Below are 13,288 nucleotides of genomic sequence, written 5' to 3' on the forward strand. Positions count from 1 at the left end.
GATTTTCTCCTGCGGAAAAGGGAGAGGCCTGGTTCATTCCATGAGAAGCAGGGAGGGATCATCTTGGTGGTGAACTGTAATGAGCCATTAAGCCCAAAATATGTTTTTTAATGTCTGGTAGGGCTATGGCTTTCACTTCCCTTGCTCATCTTTTGAGGTGTTTTGTAGCCTGCCTTGAGGATCGGGACTGAAAAGTCGGGGGCAGAACGATCCTTCTGGGCGCAGGGTCTGCAGGTGCCGGGCTGCCTCTGCTCTCCGTCAGCTCCGCAAGTCCGTTCCAGCGCACGGTGGCTGCTGCAGTTTCGCCCGCGCGCTTCCCCCGAGGGCGTCGGGTGCAGCGGGTGAAACGCTCCGCTCTAGGAAACGCCCGTGCGCCGGGGGGTCTCGGTGGGTGCTCACGTAGGTGGTGGTGGTTGCAGCCACCATGGAGCTCTCACGAGAGTGGAGAAAGCTGCTTTTATAAACCAGCATTAGATGCAGTAGGTAGGGAAACAATTTTCCAAGTCTTCTTATTGCTGGGTAGGATGATTTTGTGCAAATTATTTTCAGATTTGAGTTTTGGCTGTTCTTCAGCAAATGTTCATTAAATCTTAGAATGTAGCTACGGGCAAGATTTTGTTCTTCCAAAAATGTCACACTGTTTACTATAACAGGAGCTGAGTTTCAAACTGCTTTCTGATATACAAATCATATTTGCCTTTTGCAGGAGCCTGCATATAAGAAGTGGTTCTTGGAAAGAAATGGTTTACAGCAATGCTTCCTCAGAGCAGAGTTCTGCTCAGGGGCGCATAGAGAGAGCGTGGCATCTCCTGGAGCGTCGCCCCTGGAAGTAGTTCATTTAATCTCATCTGCAGGGATGCTCACAGTGTGGCTAGAATCAGGGTCCCTTCTCAGCTGTTGCTCCCTTGGTGATATGGCCAGTTTACAACAGTAATAAATATCCAGCTCTGTACTACTGAACTCTTAGTGCTCACAGCGAGGTATATTCATTAATTTATGTCTTCCAGCTAGTCCAGAGCATTTAGCTCTTCTGTAGATAAATGGAAGAAAAGAGACAGTATTTTGAATCTGATTTCTTAACTGGAACTGGGAAAGTGCATTTGTTGTGTTAGTGGTGCCAGCTAGAAACATTCCTTCTCTTCACAGTGGCTGGAGGCTGCAGCACAGAGTAGCTTTCCTCAGGCGGATTTTTCCTTGGATTTCCAAGGGACTTTTTGTGCGAGTAAAGTACTATTCAACACTGAGAAGGGAGAAGCAGGCACTTGGAGCTTACTCTGTACGTTGCTTTTTCATAAAAGAGATGTGCTATAGCTCTTCTTTCACTCTTTACACATGCTCTATCAGGAAAAAGATCTGTTTTAATAAGTAAGCAATTTCAGTGGCTACTCACAGAAATTTCAGCATTTTTAATGAAAACAAATTCAATCGCAATGTCTCCTGTTGGGGAACACATTGTTGAGCCCCTGTGTTATCTTTCATTGCCCTGCTCGTGGCTATTTGCCCAGTAACGGCGCAGACTACGGAAGGTGGAGGAAGTGCAGAAAAAAAAGCTGCTTTTACCTGCTCAGCTTCTGCTGCTTTCCTGAAGCCTGCATGAGGCTGATGTAGGTTACCAGGGCCACAGCCCTGTAGAGTAGCAAAAGATGACCAGTATAGAGCAGCTCTCAGACCTTAATCCTCCGGTTTATCTGCTGCAGCAAAAGTCACAAGTTAGGATGTAGAGCTGACCCTTCGGGCAAGCCATATTTTCTTGAGGGTAGATCTGTTGCTTCCATATCTCTTTCATGTAATATTTTCCAAGGCAATTCAAGCAGCAACGGCTGGACCGTGGCTCCAGCTGTTTTGTGCTACTTTTGGTTCAAGGGAATGCAGGGTATTTTGTATGCAATTTGGCAAACTGAAAAGGGAGGGGGAAGCACTGAACACCTGAAATAAAAAAGGTCAATTGTTTCCTGTTTTATTTTGGTGAGGAAAAAAATCCCAATACTTCAGTTTACATCCACATAATGTGGCAGATGCGGGTTCACATCCTTTTTTCCAACGATGTTTGAAGCGTGGCCTCCCACGCTGTAGAATACTCATGTTTAAATCAGAAGTGTCTGAAACAAAATATTGCAGAAGCAAAAGAACACTTAATCCTAGTATTTTTAATTTTAGTTACTTTTAGTTGTCACCTCTGGAACTGAGCTTTTTGCAAAAAAAAAGTTTGTTAAGTTCCAGCATGGACACAGGTAAGCCTGTGTGGGAATGGAGAGGAGAGGGAGGACACGGATGCATGAAGTGACCACAGCATAACGAAGCACATGCTCACTCACCTCGGGGGCCGCGAAAGGACTGGAGCTGAACGTGTACGCAGGTCAGCTGAGCTTATTCTTCCTTGCAGTTCCTAAAATGTCCCAGGGAATGGTATAATGATGCTAAAATAAAGACACTTTTGTTTTTGAAAAGTGTGCCTATAACGGGGAGTGATTCTGCCATAACTATATATTTTTCTTTCTAACAGAGGTCTGGCGGCTGGACAGTACGAGCCGCCTCGTGTGCTGTCCAGCAACAATGCGGACGGAATTTCTTGTTTCTCTTTCTTTATTGCCATTGTACACTGATCTAGTCCTTTCAATGACTTTTCCCGCAATAAACTTTTAATACTTTTCCTCATTGTTTGATAGCTGATAGCACTATTTAACTTCCACTCCCTGCTGTAGTTCCCTGCTTTCACATTCAATTAGTTTACAATTGTTTACCCTGGCCTGATTTTGACATCTGCTGGCTGAATTACCTGAATGATCAAAATCTCCCTGAAGCTCAGGGCATTGTTTCCCTTGGTTGCTTTTCTCCAAACTTCGTATCAGCAGACTTGAAGAATTTGTAACCAATTACTGGATTTATAAATTTAGATCACGTTTTATTTAGGATTTTTTTAAAGGAAAAGTTATTGAACAGTGCTTAAAATTAATGCTATAACCTTGTTAACAGTTGATTAATCTACATTTGGGCTTTGCTACCACTGAGCTAATTAACTGGAGATTAAATAACGTGACAACTTGCTTTAGTTCAGTTGCTTCGTTTCAGGCTTCATGGATTCCAGTAAACCTCTCGGAGAGGCCACCCTGCTCCAGGACCCCCAGCACCCTGCTCCAGGACCCCCAGCACCCTGCTCCAGGACCCCCACGCGGCACACTAGGCGCGGGGGGGAGATCAAGTCGTTTCTGAGAAGACCCCAGTTGCAACGGTGGGGCTGGGCAGAGGGGCGAGGGGGACAGGCACGGCTGGGGGGTGCGCCTGGGGAGCCAAGAAAAGGCAAGACAGGACACGAGTTGGGAGGGACCCTGGGATAAAGGAAGGGAAGGAATTGTGGCAGGCGTGGAGGGGAAGGGTGGTCCAAGAAGCGGTTGGTGCTCTCCCCAACCCTGGACGGGCAGCGCGCAGGGCGGCCGCGGGCGAGAAGGGGAACCGCCGGGACGAAGCCGGGACCTGCCGGGGAAGGGGCTGCGCCACGAAGCAGGCGCTGCGGGTCTTCCTACGCCACGCAGAGGGTCTTCCTACGCCGCGCAGAGGGTCTTCCTACACCGCGCAGAGGGTCTTCCTACACTGCGCAGAGGGTCTTCCTACGCCGCGCAGAGGGTCTTCCTACACCGCGCAGAGGGTCTTCCTACGCCGCGCAGAGGGTCTTCCTACACTGTGCAGAGGGTCTTCCTACACCGCGCATCTTCCTACACCGCCCAGCGCACGTCCCCTTCCCAGCGCCACGTGCCACCTACGGCCGGTTCCAGGAGTGCCGGATTTAAATGGCCTTTTATTAGCAAGGAACGAAGCGTGGGCCTGTCGTCCCTGCATCGAGCAGATGGAAAGCTCCTGCTGCCAGCAGTCACTTGTGAGCTGGCGTGACGGAGGTCGGCGCAGAGGTCCTGACACCGCTGCTCAGCTGTTTGGGTTTCTGTATGATGCTGCATGGAGGAATTTCTGCTGTTTCAACTTTTTTCTTTCGAGCAGGACAGCATGGATGTACGCGCACGCACGGCACAACTCAACACCCAAAGCACGACAAAATCAAGGGTGTCCGCGCAGCCCAGACCCACCTCGCCTTCGGCCGTGGCGTATGATGACGTCACACCCCCGCTGCGGCGGGGGCCCGGCGCGGCCCCGCCCCTCCACCTGGGCCGCGGCATTAGCATAGCCCCGCCCCCCGGCGCGGCCGGCCAACGGCGCGCGGCGGCGGGAGGGGGCGGCGCCGGGCGCGGCGGCGCCGGGCGGGCCGGGCTGCGCCGCGCCGCGGGGCGGGAGTTCAATGGGCAGCGGGGCGGGAGCGCGCAGGGCCCGCGGCGGCCCGCTGCTGCCTGCGCTCCGCCGCTGCCGCTGCCGCTGCGCGCCCCCCGCCCGCCCGCGCCGTCCGGTAAGGGCCGCCGCGGGCGCCGGGAGGGGGGAGCCGCGGGTGGTGGCGCGGGGGCAGCTGCCCGCGGGGCTCGGCGCCCCGTCCCCGCTCCGCGGGTGCCCTGCGGGGGCTCTGCCCCTCCGCGCTCGGGGTCCTGCCGCCCCGCGGGGGTGTCCCCGCCGGGGGCCGGGGCCGGGCGGACGTGCGGGCTGGCGGCGGGCCCTGTGCGGAATGCGGGGCGGGGCGGCGCCGACCCCCGCCCGGGGCGCCCGCCCGCCCGCCCGCCGCCCCCGCGGAGCGCCGCGGAGCGCAGGGGGCCCCGCGCCGCCGCCGCCGCCCCTTCCCGCGGGACCGCGGCTGCCGCGCGCCGCCCCCGGCAGCGCCTTCTCTCCTCTCCCCTTTCCCCCCGCCGGGGAGCGTGTGCTGGGAGAGCACACTTGTGCAATATGTGCGCCCCCCCCCGGGATGGAAACTGCCCGCTGCGGCCCGGGGGAGTCTGGAGGCGGTTGCAGAAAAGCTGGTGATTTTTTTTTTTTTTTTTTTTTTTTTTTGAGGCCGGAGTCTCCTGAAGAAACATGAAACACTTCTTAATACCGAAAGGCATGTGTGCGGGGGGGCTGTGCTGCCTCGGTCTGCTAGCGCGGGGGTGGGAGGGCGGGCGGGCGTCGGGGCTAATACTGACCGGAGAAAGGTGGCTGTTGGGCTGTGCTGAACGGTCCGGTTTCAGTCCGGCCGGTGCCTTACAGCAGAAGGGTCTCTGACGTTTTTCCCGTTCAGAAGTACTTTGTCATCACTTCGGTGTTTTTCAGAGCAGTTGTAGCGTTATTGCGTGTCTTGTTTCTCGTCTGCGTAAAAGAAAGTTGCTCGTCTCTAAAATACCGCGGCTTCGAAAGCGTCGCGCTGTTAAGAGAACAGGTCTACCGCATCATGCTGCTTTAACCTGGCTCTGAAACTGGCCGGACTTAAGAGGGACGTGTCTCTCTTCAGTAACATGGAAATCTCCGCGTCTTGATATAAATAGATATCATGTTTGTTAGAAGGGAAAAAGGCTATGGGTGGTTTCTTGTTTATGGGGTTTTTTTTGTTTTTTGTTTGTTTTTTTTTTTTTTTGGTAGTTGCACGGCAGAATTGCGAAGTACCTTTGTAGCCATGAGAATTGCATGTGGGAACAGAAGAAAGTTGATTAAACATGATGCTTAAGAATGTTTAATGTAAACCTGACTTCAGTCTAGCTGAGGTGTTTGGAATTGCTTAATTGTCTGCGTTATTTATATCATCTCGTGTGTAGTCTCTTAAGTACTAACTTTAAATAGTAAACAGACATTAAGGCAGTTAATCTGTGTTGATCTCTAAAGTTTTCTTCTCCCTAGTACATGCTCCCTGAAAGGTCTGCCAGACTAATTACAAAAACAATTGCTATTTAACCATATGTTCTCTTGGATTTTTATATTGTGAAGAGAAATAAAGTGGAAATAATGGAAAAATAATTAAAGTGCATTAGAATAATGCCTGTTGAAGTACATAGTGGGAGTGTTCAAAATGTGAACGATGCGTCTTCAGTTGGTCAACCCAGATAGAAAAATACGTACAGTACCCAGTTTCATCCTGCGTTTAATGCTTAACTGGATTGTAACAAATTTTATTTTTATCTACAGATTTGAGATTTGCTGCCAATATGTCTGCAAACAATTTTACACTTTTTGGCTGACATGTTCCAATTTTGTTTTTTGCCTTAGTGTTTAGTGTACAGTGTAAACATTGAGGATTTCTCCCGGTATTGAGAGAATAATAGCAGGCATTGTGAAAGCTGCTGGAACCGTACCTGCGCCTGCCACCTGCAGTCTGCTGCTTTCCAATGAATGGCTCGGCTTGGCATGGGGAAACTTGCAGTAGCATTTTGTTTTTCCTAAATTAAATGAACACAGGTGCTTGCTTAGTTACACTAAGTAATCTCCCCAAAGTTTATGCCTTTTTTTGACAGGATGGACTTTTAAGCTGTACTAACATAAAACGGCACCCTCCAGTCCACCCTGAGATTTATATATAGACTGTGATACTAAATTATTTTAAATATCTTCATTTTTTTTTGTCTTCTGTTTGCAATTTGTAGTCAGCGATAATAGGCTTAAAAGCCCACATAGCTTCTTTCAGGGTGTTTTCCTTCCTTAGACAAACTGATAGGTCAAAAGGTTCTTGCTGGGCCCAATCTGCACGAGGAGAACTTATCCTATCAGATCACGGTTGTCTATGATCGTAAGAGACAGGATGCTGAATACTGCTCGGTGGTTGATGCGGGTCAGGATGTTGTTCGTGCTCTGTATCATATCAGGGTGTTTTTTTTTTTTTTTTTCAATTCTGTTAAGATACAGTAACACTTAGTGGCGTGGAACAGGTCTCGGTATGCATGTTATGAACTTGAGTCTTACAGTTTCCAAAACAAATATTCAGGGACTAAAGTTTTGTCATGAAATGAGCATGTATCATTAGCTTCTGAAATAAAAAACTATTTCTGCATACAGCAGATCTTTATGCAGCTACAACATTGTATATTTGCTGTGCAAATTAAAGTAGCTTGAAGTAATCAGAAGTTTAGAGTATTTCAGTTAAACATTTCAATGTAAAGCAGTATCATTTTGAAAGACTTTTCGGATCTTGTCAGTACAACAGTATTGCTTCTCAAATATTTCTACGCTAATCAGTACTTTTCTCTCTCCCCCCCTTCCTCCAAATTAAGGGCTTCACCTTTGGCTTGTCAAATGGACGTTAAGCGACTGAATGACTGAATGTTAATGGCAAGAGCTCTATAAGCACAGCTGCTGCTGGGATGTTGCGACAGAACGGTGGAAGTAACAAGCGTGGTTTGGGATTAGCCCGACTGTCTACCTCCAACTTCTTCACCATCTCTAATTCAGGAAATTGGGGCATGGGGCGCAGCACCAAGAGCAGCTCTCTGAGCAGCATTAGCTCCAACTCCGACTGCTATGATAATCCTGTAGTGGATCCAGAATATATCATGCAACTGGTGAATGATGTCAGAAAATTTGCAGATGTGCTACTCTACTTGAAGGAAGCCATTCTTTCAGAAGGTTTGTCAGTTGTTTTTTAATCCTAAATTCTTTCTGAAACTCCCACAATTCTGTCCATGTGTTTTTAACTAGTCTTTGCCATGGTTATTGCTCCCCCGTACCTTCCCCCCCCCCCCCCCACCCCCAACACTTGCATGGTGATTGCAGGAAATGGTGGTGGTTAGCTTGGGTTTCCTCATCCAAACACTGTGCAATCTGTTTCATAATCCACCAGTATGTAGTGCTTTGGGGTACATAATACTTAAAAGGACAAGGGAGAATAGGTGTTCAGCAGACTGCCCAGGCTGACACTAAAAGTTAGTGACACTATCAACTGATTAGTTTTCAACCACCTGAATGTTTTCTGTAATGCCAAAGAAATCTGTGTAACGTGTTGGCCATGTTCCAGTTTCCTGGGCTAGTACAGCTCTGTGGGGTTTCTGTTTCTGTTTGTTTTGTTTTACTGTTTGTTTTTTTTTAAGAGGCCCCTATGTTAATAGCTTGAACTTGAGTTTTAAGGTATAGCTGCTTAAGTAGAATGCAACCCTTCTCAGCACTTTCTCCCTCTGTGGGATAAGTATTTACCATCTTCTGCCAGCAGGTGGAAACTGCAATTTTTTTTGCTTAGAAGTGCATCTTGCTGCATCTTCCAGTTCCTTTAGGGAAATGGTATTAGTCTATTTTTGATCATCAACAGGAGAACTTTTATCTAATTTATACAGAAATGTTCTCATTAATAGCTGAACTGACATGTAGGGCAGCTTTGTATAAGATGTCCTGAATGCCAAGCATTTGCTGGCACTCCTGTGTTTACAGTTGTAGCTTTTTTGCCCCTACCCATGCCTCACTATTATCAATGTCCATTTTTTTCTCTTATGTTCAGTTCTGACTTACTAATGAGCAAATTCAAATACTGTGCAAGTAAGCAGAAATCCTGCTCCTGAAGAGCAAGATCATACTGTAGATCCTTCTGCAGTTCAGAGACAGTGAATTTGCTATTGCTGATCCTTCTTCTTGTGTACTGGGTCAGTATAATGGTTATTACCTCTAACTACAATATGTATTTAGGATTGTCACTTTTTTCAGAGATCGGGTAATTAGCTTTAGCAGTAACAAGCAGAACTGTGCTATGATTTTAAGTCTTGCGTTGGTGCTTCTGTAGGGAGAAAAAGATTAGAGAGTGAATGGAGCTGGTGCTTTGTGAACCTCAAATGCTCGAGTCTGCACTCGGACTGAAATAGCTGTACTAAAAGGTGTGAACAAATCTTAACAGAGTGGTAACCTTGGTGGCTGATGTTAACTTCATGTCAAAAGTGTTCTTGCTGAACTCACCAGATGAATACATCAGCTTGTGAGATGAAGTGTCTGGTGTTTATCGATGCTGAAATCAGTGCCCTGTAGCAAGGGACTGCCAAACTACTGATGTGTTCCAGCAGCCACGCAGCAGTTCTTAATTAATGCTCAGTTTTACATTTGTGAAGACCAAAGAAACTAACATGGAAGATGGAAGTTGTCTCCTTTTTTTATACTGCATTGCAGAATTATTTTGTGAAACAATGCTGTCCGTTTAAAGAATCATTAATCCTATAAAGGAGAAATGTTTGCTTTCCTCCATAAGGAGCATTCTTTATGACATCTGTCCCCAAAATCTCGTAATAGTGATTTCTGTAGTATTGGCTTGCTTATTGCTGGCTGGAGAGGACATCTTTGAAGCTGAATGCTTTGGGCTGCATTTCTTCATTTTATTTATCTTTAGAAACTTCTATAGTTACCTGTTCAGAAACCTTAGTAAGTTTTTATTTGGACAGACTTCTTACGTATAAAAATCTGAACTTGTACTAATTGTGGTTTACCACCATTATGGAATTAGTTACATGGTTTATTCCAGGGTGGAATCACTTGCAGGGATAGAATAATACCTTTTTCATTTTTTTGAACAGCATTAGTCAAGTGACTTGATGCAGATTTTGTTGAGTAGTAAAACTTTGCTCTAGAATTTATAAAATGGTTCCTGTACCTAGTAGCAGAACGTACTCTGAGTTATTTTGTTTATGTACTGCATGCATCTTCAAGCAGTTCAGAAGTGACAAATGTAAGTGGTGCAGCAGGGTTGCATCAGCAAGCTCTGCGCTTGTCTGGCAAGCGTTCCTGGAGCCTGGTGTTTGAAAATTCCTGTCTAATGCGCAGTAACTCTGCTCTTGACCACGTGGCTCAGCTTGCTACTGGTTGTTCCCTGTTCTCTAGGACTGACTGTTCCACTGTTCAAACCTGTACCAAAAGTGTACTACTGATGCCAGTAGGTGCAGGCCTTGAATTTTCCAACTGACTGATTGTTGTATTCCCTGTGTTACCTGAGCTGCGTTGGAAGTATCTAGCAGTTACTCTCATGTTTCATCCAGCATTCTCCTGATGTAGTGATACTGTCTTGGGTGGAAAACTTGTGCAGTTTGGGACTGTAATGTGTATTCATGTCAGAACTAGATCACAGGTGCCTCTGGATATAGACTTGTATACTGTGTTTTGCATGGTACCAATGTAAGTCAATTAATAACATGAGTGAGTTGAGGTCCCTTTTAGGGGAGAGGGTTACATGGCCAATATTGCTCACCCACTCATTGCGCTTTCTCTTTGCAGTTCTTGTAAGTAGTTATATTAGTACTAATATAATTTCATTGTAACATTGCTGAAATTTGAGTCTTACTTTTAAACAAGATAAAGATAAAACCAGTGTTGTTGTAAATTATTTTGAGTCTGCATTAATTTTGGACTCTTACCCAGCAATGATTGTTATATAAACTGAAATCTAAAAAACTTGGAATCTACTTGCTAGCACCTAGGAGGAAACTTGCTTCTGAACAATGGTATTTCATTTTAGAAAAGGCAATAGCTGTCAGTATAGTTACAGGGTTGAAAAGTTTGTCAAGTGTTAGGACACGAGGGGCTGCAGTTGCTTCTTGTGTTTTGCTCAACACCGTGTGTTCCATACGCTTCAGTTCTTGATGTCCATTTTTTAAATTCCCTTTAGAATCTGGATGTAATGATTTGTTGAATCAATTGTCATTGAATGTAATGATTTGTTATTAGAGATCCATCCTGAGGTATAGGACCAAGCTCCAAGAGGAGCTCTGGATGTTTTTTGAACCAAGGTCAGTAAATCAGTGTTGTATCACCAGACATTTTTTACTTAGTGTTACTTGGTGGCAAGCTGAAGCTGTAGTGATTGAACTGCATAAACTGTCTGGACTTTTTGTTCAGACATCAGTTAAACTTCCAGATGGGTGAGAATGACTGTCATGTGTCTGCTGTTAGTAAGAATAATTATATTATCATCACGTCTTTGATGTGCTTGAACTGAAAAACCTTTGTCTGTAGCATTGGTACCTCTGGGGTCAGAGGAAACTGAGATGTATCGAGGAGACTCAAAATAAGTTAGTCTTGTGTCCCTTCTGATAAGAAGAAAATGCAAACAGTTCCTTTCAAAAATAATAATAATCCCTGCCTGGCAGAGCAAACTTGAGACTATGCTGAATTAACTTACAGGAGACACAAATCTATTTTTGTAACTTACAATAAGTTCGTCTTCTGTGCGACTGTCTTTTGACTGTTTGAGTCTTCAATTATATTGATGGCTTGAAAGCTGGTGGATTTTCTGTTTGTTTTTGGATTCCAGTAGTAACTGTTCAGCTATCAATTGAGGGTATGAGAAAATAGAGTTGTTGCCTTCAACTTGCACCCCTCTTTCAAAAGGTAGGACACACGAGGAAGTGCACTGCAGAGCCTGGAGCTGTTTGTGATCTTCGGAGGTGTGACACACAAGAAGAGATCTAACTTTCCATGGCAGAGAAAGCTGTAGGAAGGGAAAAGTTGTTTGCCTCTCTCAAAAAGCTGCTTAGCCACTTGACCACAGTATTGAAAATACTCACTTTGGAATGTGAAGTGCCTGGACTACACTTAAACTAAATATACCTTGATATAACTGCATAGTATGACTTACAGGTTAATCCTTGTCCCAAAAGCATGGGTTTGCTATGTCCACAAGTAAAGGTGGTTCAGTTCTGAGGATGAGTGACTTGTGCATATAGGAGATGTCCTTTTGGAGGAGGAGAGATATGAGGTAACTGTTATATACTGTCCAGTCTCTTCAGAATTTAAGGGTGTCTGTGTCTCATAGAAGTTGTAAAGAAAATTTGTAAGCCACTGCTGGGACCAAAACATGTAGGACCTAGCTTTTGCAAACTTATATTACAGAATTTTGTGGAGTTCAAAATCATATTGCGTAGATCTGCAGAACTGAGAATCTATGTAGGAACAAGTATTTTCAGATGAGATTGGTGCTGTTAGTCTGTCCTGTTACTGCCCATAATAAATTCCACTGCTGCTTTAAGAAAATGGTGCTGCTGTGTGGTCATGGCTGAAATGGGATTCGTTTATTTGGTTTCACAGGACCACAAAAGACTCTTTAGGCCACAGTCTGTAAGTTCCTAATTATAAGATTTCTACTTAAGTGTTTCTTTTTAAACAAAAACTAGTTGCTTTTGCTTGTATCAAAATCAGACATGGAGGAAACATTCCTGTTCCCCTAGTCCAAAGGTAGTGAACTCTTTAGTTTTATGGCAGCTGCTTTTTTTTTTTTAATGTAGTGTATGCTTCATACTGTAAGGTCTGCCCTTGGGACTGTGGGAAATACTGTGTTGCATTATGAATAGCTGTAAGGGTAAAATTTGCATCTGGTCTAAAAGTGGTAATTATACCTTCTATTTTTATATAAAAATCTACTTGATTGTACTTCAGAATATATTCAGGAATCATTGCTTGCTTTATCACAAACTTTGAAGTAATCTTCAATGTGTGATATTGTGTGCTTCGTGTAGGTACTTCTGCATCCTTTTCACGAGCAAAGGCTTTTTCTCCTCAAGTTCATTCTATTTGCAATTAACGTAGACTCTAGCTTATTCTAAAATGGTAATGTACTGTTTTTCAGGTATGTTTGAAAACGAAATAGAAAGTTAAAGCTCTTGCCTTTAATCCAGCATTTCTCTTTGAGGATTAGATTTTGCTGTCTGGTTTCTTTGAGTTTGGCAAGTGGGTGGGTGGGGTTTTTTTGTTTGTGTTTTGGTGGTGTCCTTTCCCCGCCCCCACAGAGTTAAAACACTGAAGCTGGATGGCCAGGAATGTCTGCATCCTCTTTAGAGTAGCACCAGTACTTTCAAAAGGATCAGGAATGCTACCTAACTTGAAACCTATCAGGTCCTTATTCTTGAAGGATAGATATCCAGCCCAGTGGGACAACTTTCAAGGTGTGTCAATGTAAATTGTTTCCTCAAAATAAGGAACTTGTAATCACTAGTGACTTCAAAACCTTGTGTGAGCACCACAGAGATGGGTATTACCGCATGCTGCACTGAAAGTCAGAAGTTGTCTGCTGAACGTGGTTCCCAAGGGTCAAAGATGAAAGATTTCTCTTCAGCACCTCCAGGCTTGATAATGTGTGCTTTTTTTCCTGCTGTTCATATTTTAGTATCAATAAAGCACTATAGAGGAAACAAAAATCAAATGCTAAAAAATTCTATCTTAAAACATTAATGTTGTCTATAGCAAAGTTTGACACACTATCTTGGGAAGTCGGTTTGTCTTGTTTTGCTGAGGGTATTTGAAGTTCATTATCTATTGCAGTGCAGATTCCAGACTGAAATTATGATAACTTATAATGTTTGGTGTAATTTTGCTGTTAGCTCTTTATTCCAATTTTGATGTTTCTCAATGAAAGCAGCTGTCTTTGATACACCTTAAATTGAATGTATTACCCGACCGATGACACTTGAGATTATGAAAGTGTAACTCATTTATGAGTGCT

General features: G+C 44.9%; 1 protein-coding gene and 1 long non-coding RNA gene across 4 annotated transcripts in view; one reads left to right on the top strand and one right to left on the bottom strand.

Moving 5' to 3' along the window:
- Positions 1 to 1,391: 1,391 nt before the first annotated feature.
- On the bottom strand, positions 1,392 to 4,166 carry LOC112979774 (uncharacterized). Its single transcript, XR_003258265.2, has 2 exons — positions 2,316 to 4,166; positions 1,392 to 2,099 (listed from the first exon to the last, which is right to left on the bottom strand). It is a non-coding gene; the product is annotated as an uncharacterized LOC112979774 (long non-coding RNA).
- Positions 4,167 to 4,218: 52 nt separating this feature from the next.
- The window catches only part of ARHGAP29 (Rho GTPase activating protein 29), a 59,617-nt gene continuing 50,547 nt past the window's right edge, over positions 4,219 to 13,288 (top strand). The window contains exons 1-2 of one of the 3 annotated variants that reach the window (XM_064515891.1): positions 4,219 to 4,390; positions 7,104 to 7,455. In XM_064515891.1, the coding sequence (XP_064371961.1) occupies positions 7,194 to 7,455 (262 nt within the window). In that variant the 5' untranslated portion in view covers positions 4,219 to 4,390; positions 7,104 to 7,193. Of the gene's footprint in view, positions 4,391 to 4,944; positions 4,970 to 7,103; positions 7,456 to 13,288 lie in introns of those variants that run through there. The other 2 variants (XM_064515889.1, XM_064515890.1) reach the window with 2 other exon arrangements.

The sequence above is a fragment of the Dromaius novaehollandiae genome, chromosome 8, assembly GCF_036370855.1.
Source record: "Dromaius novaehollandiae isolate bDroNov1 chromosome 8, bDroNov1.hap1, whole genome shotgun sequence".
NCBI classification, from domain to species: Eukaryota; Metazoa; Chordata; class Aves; order Casuariiformes; family Dromaiidae; genus Dromaius; species Dromaius novaehollandiae.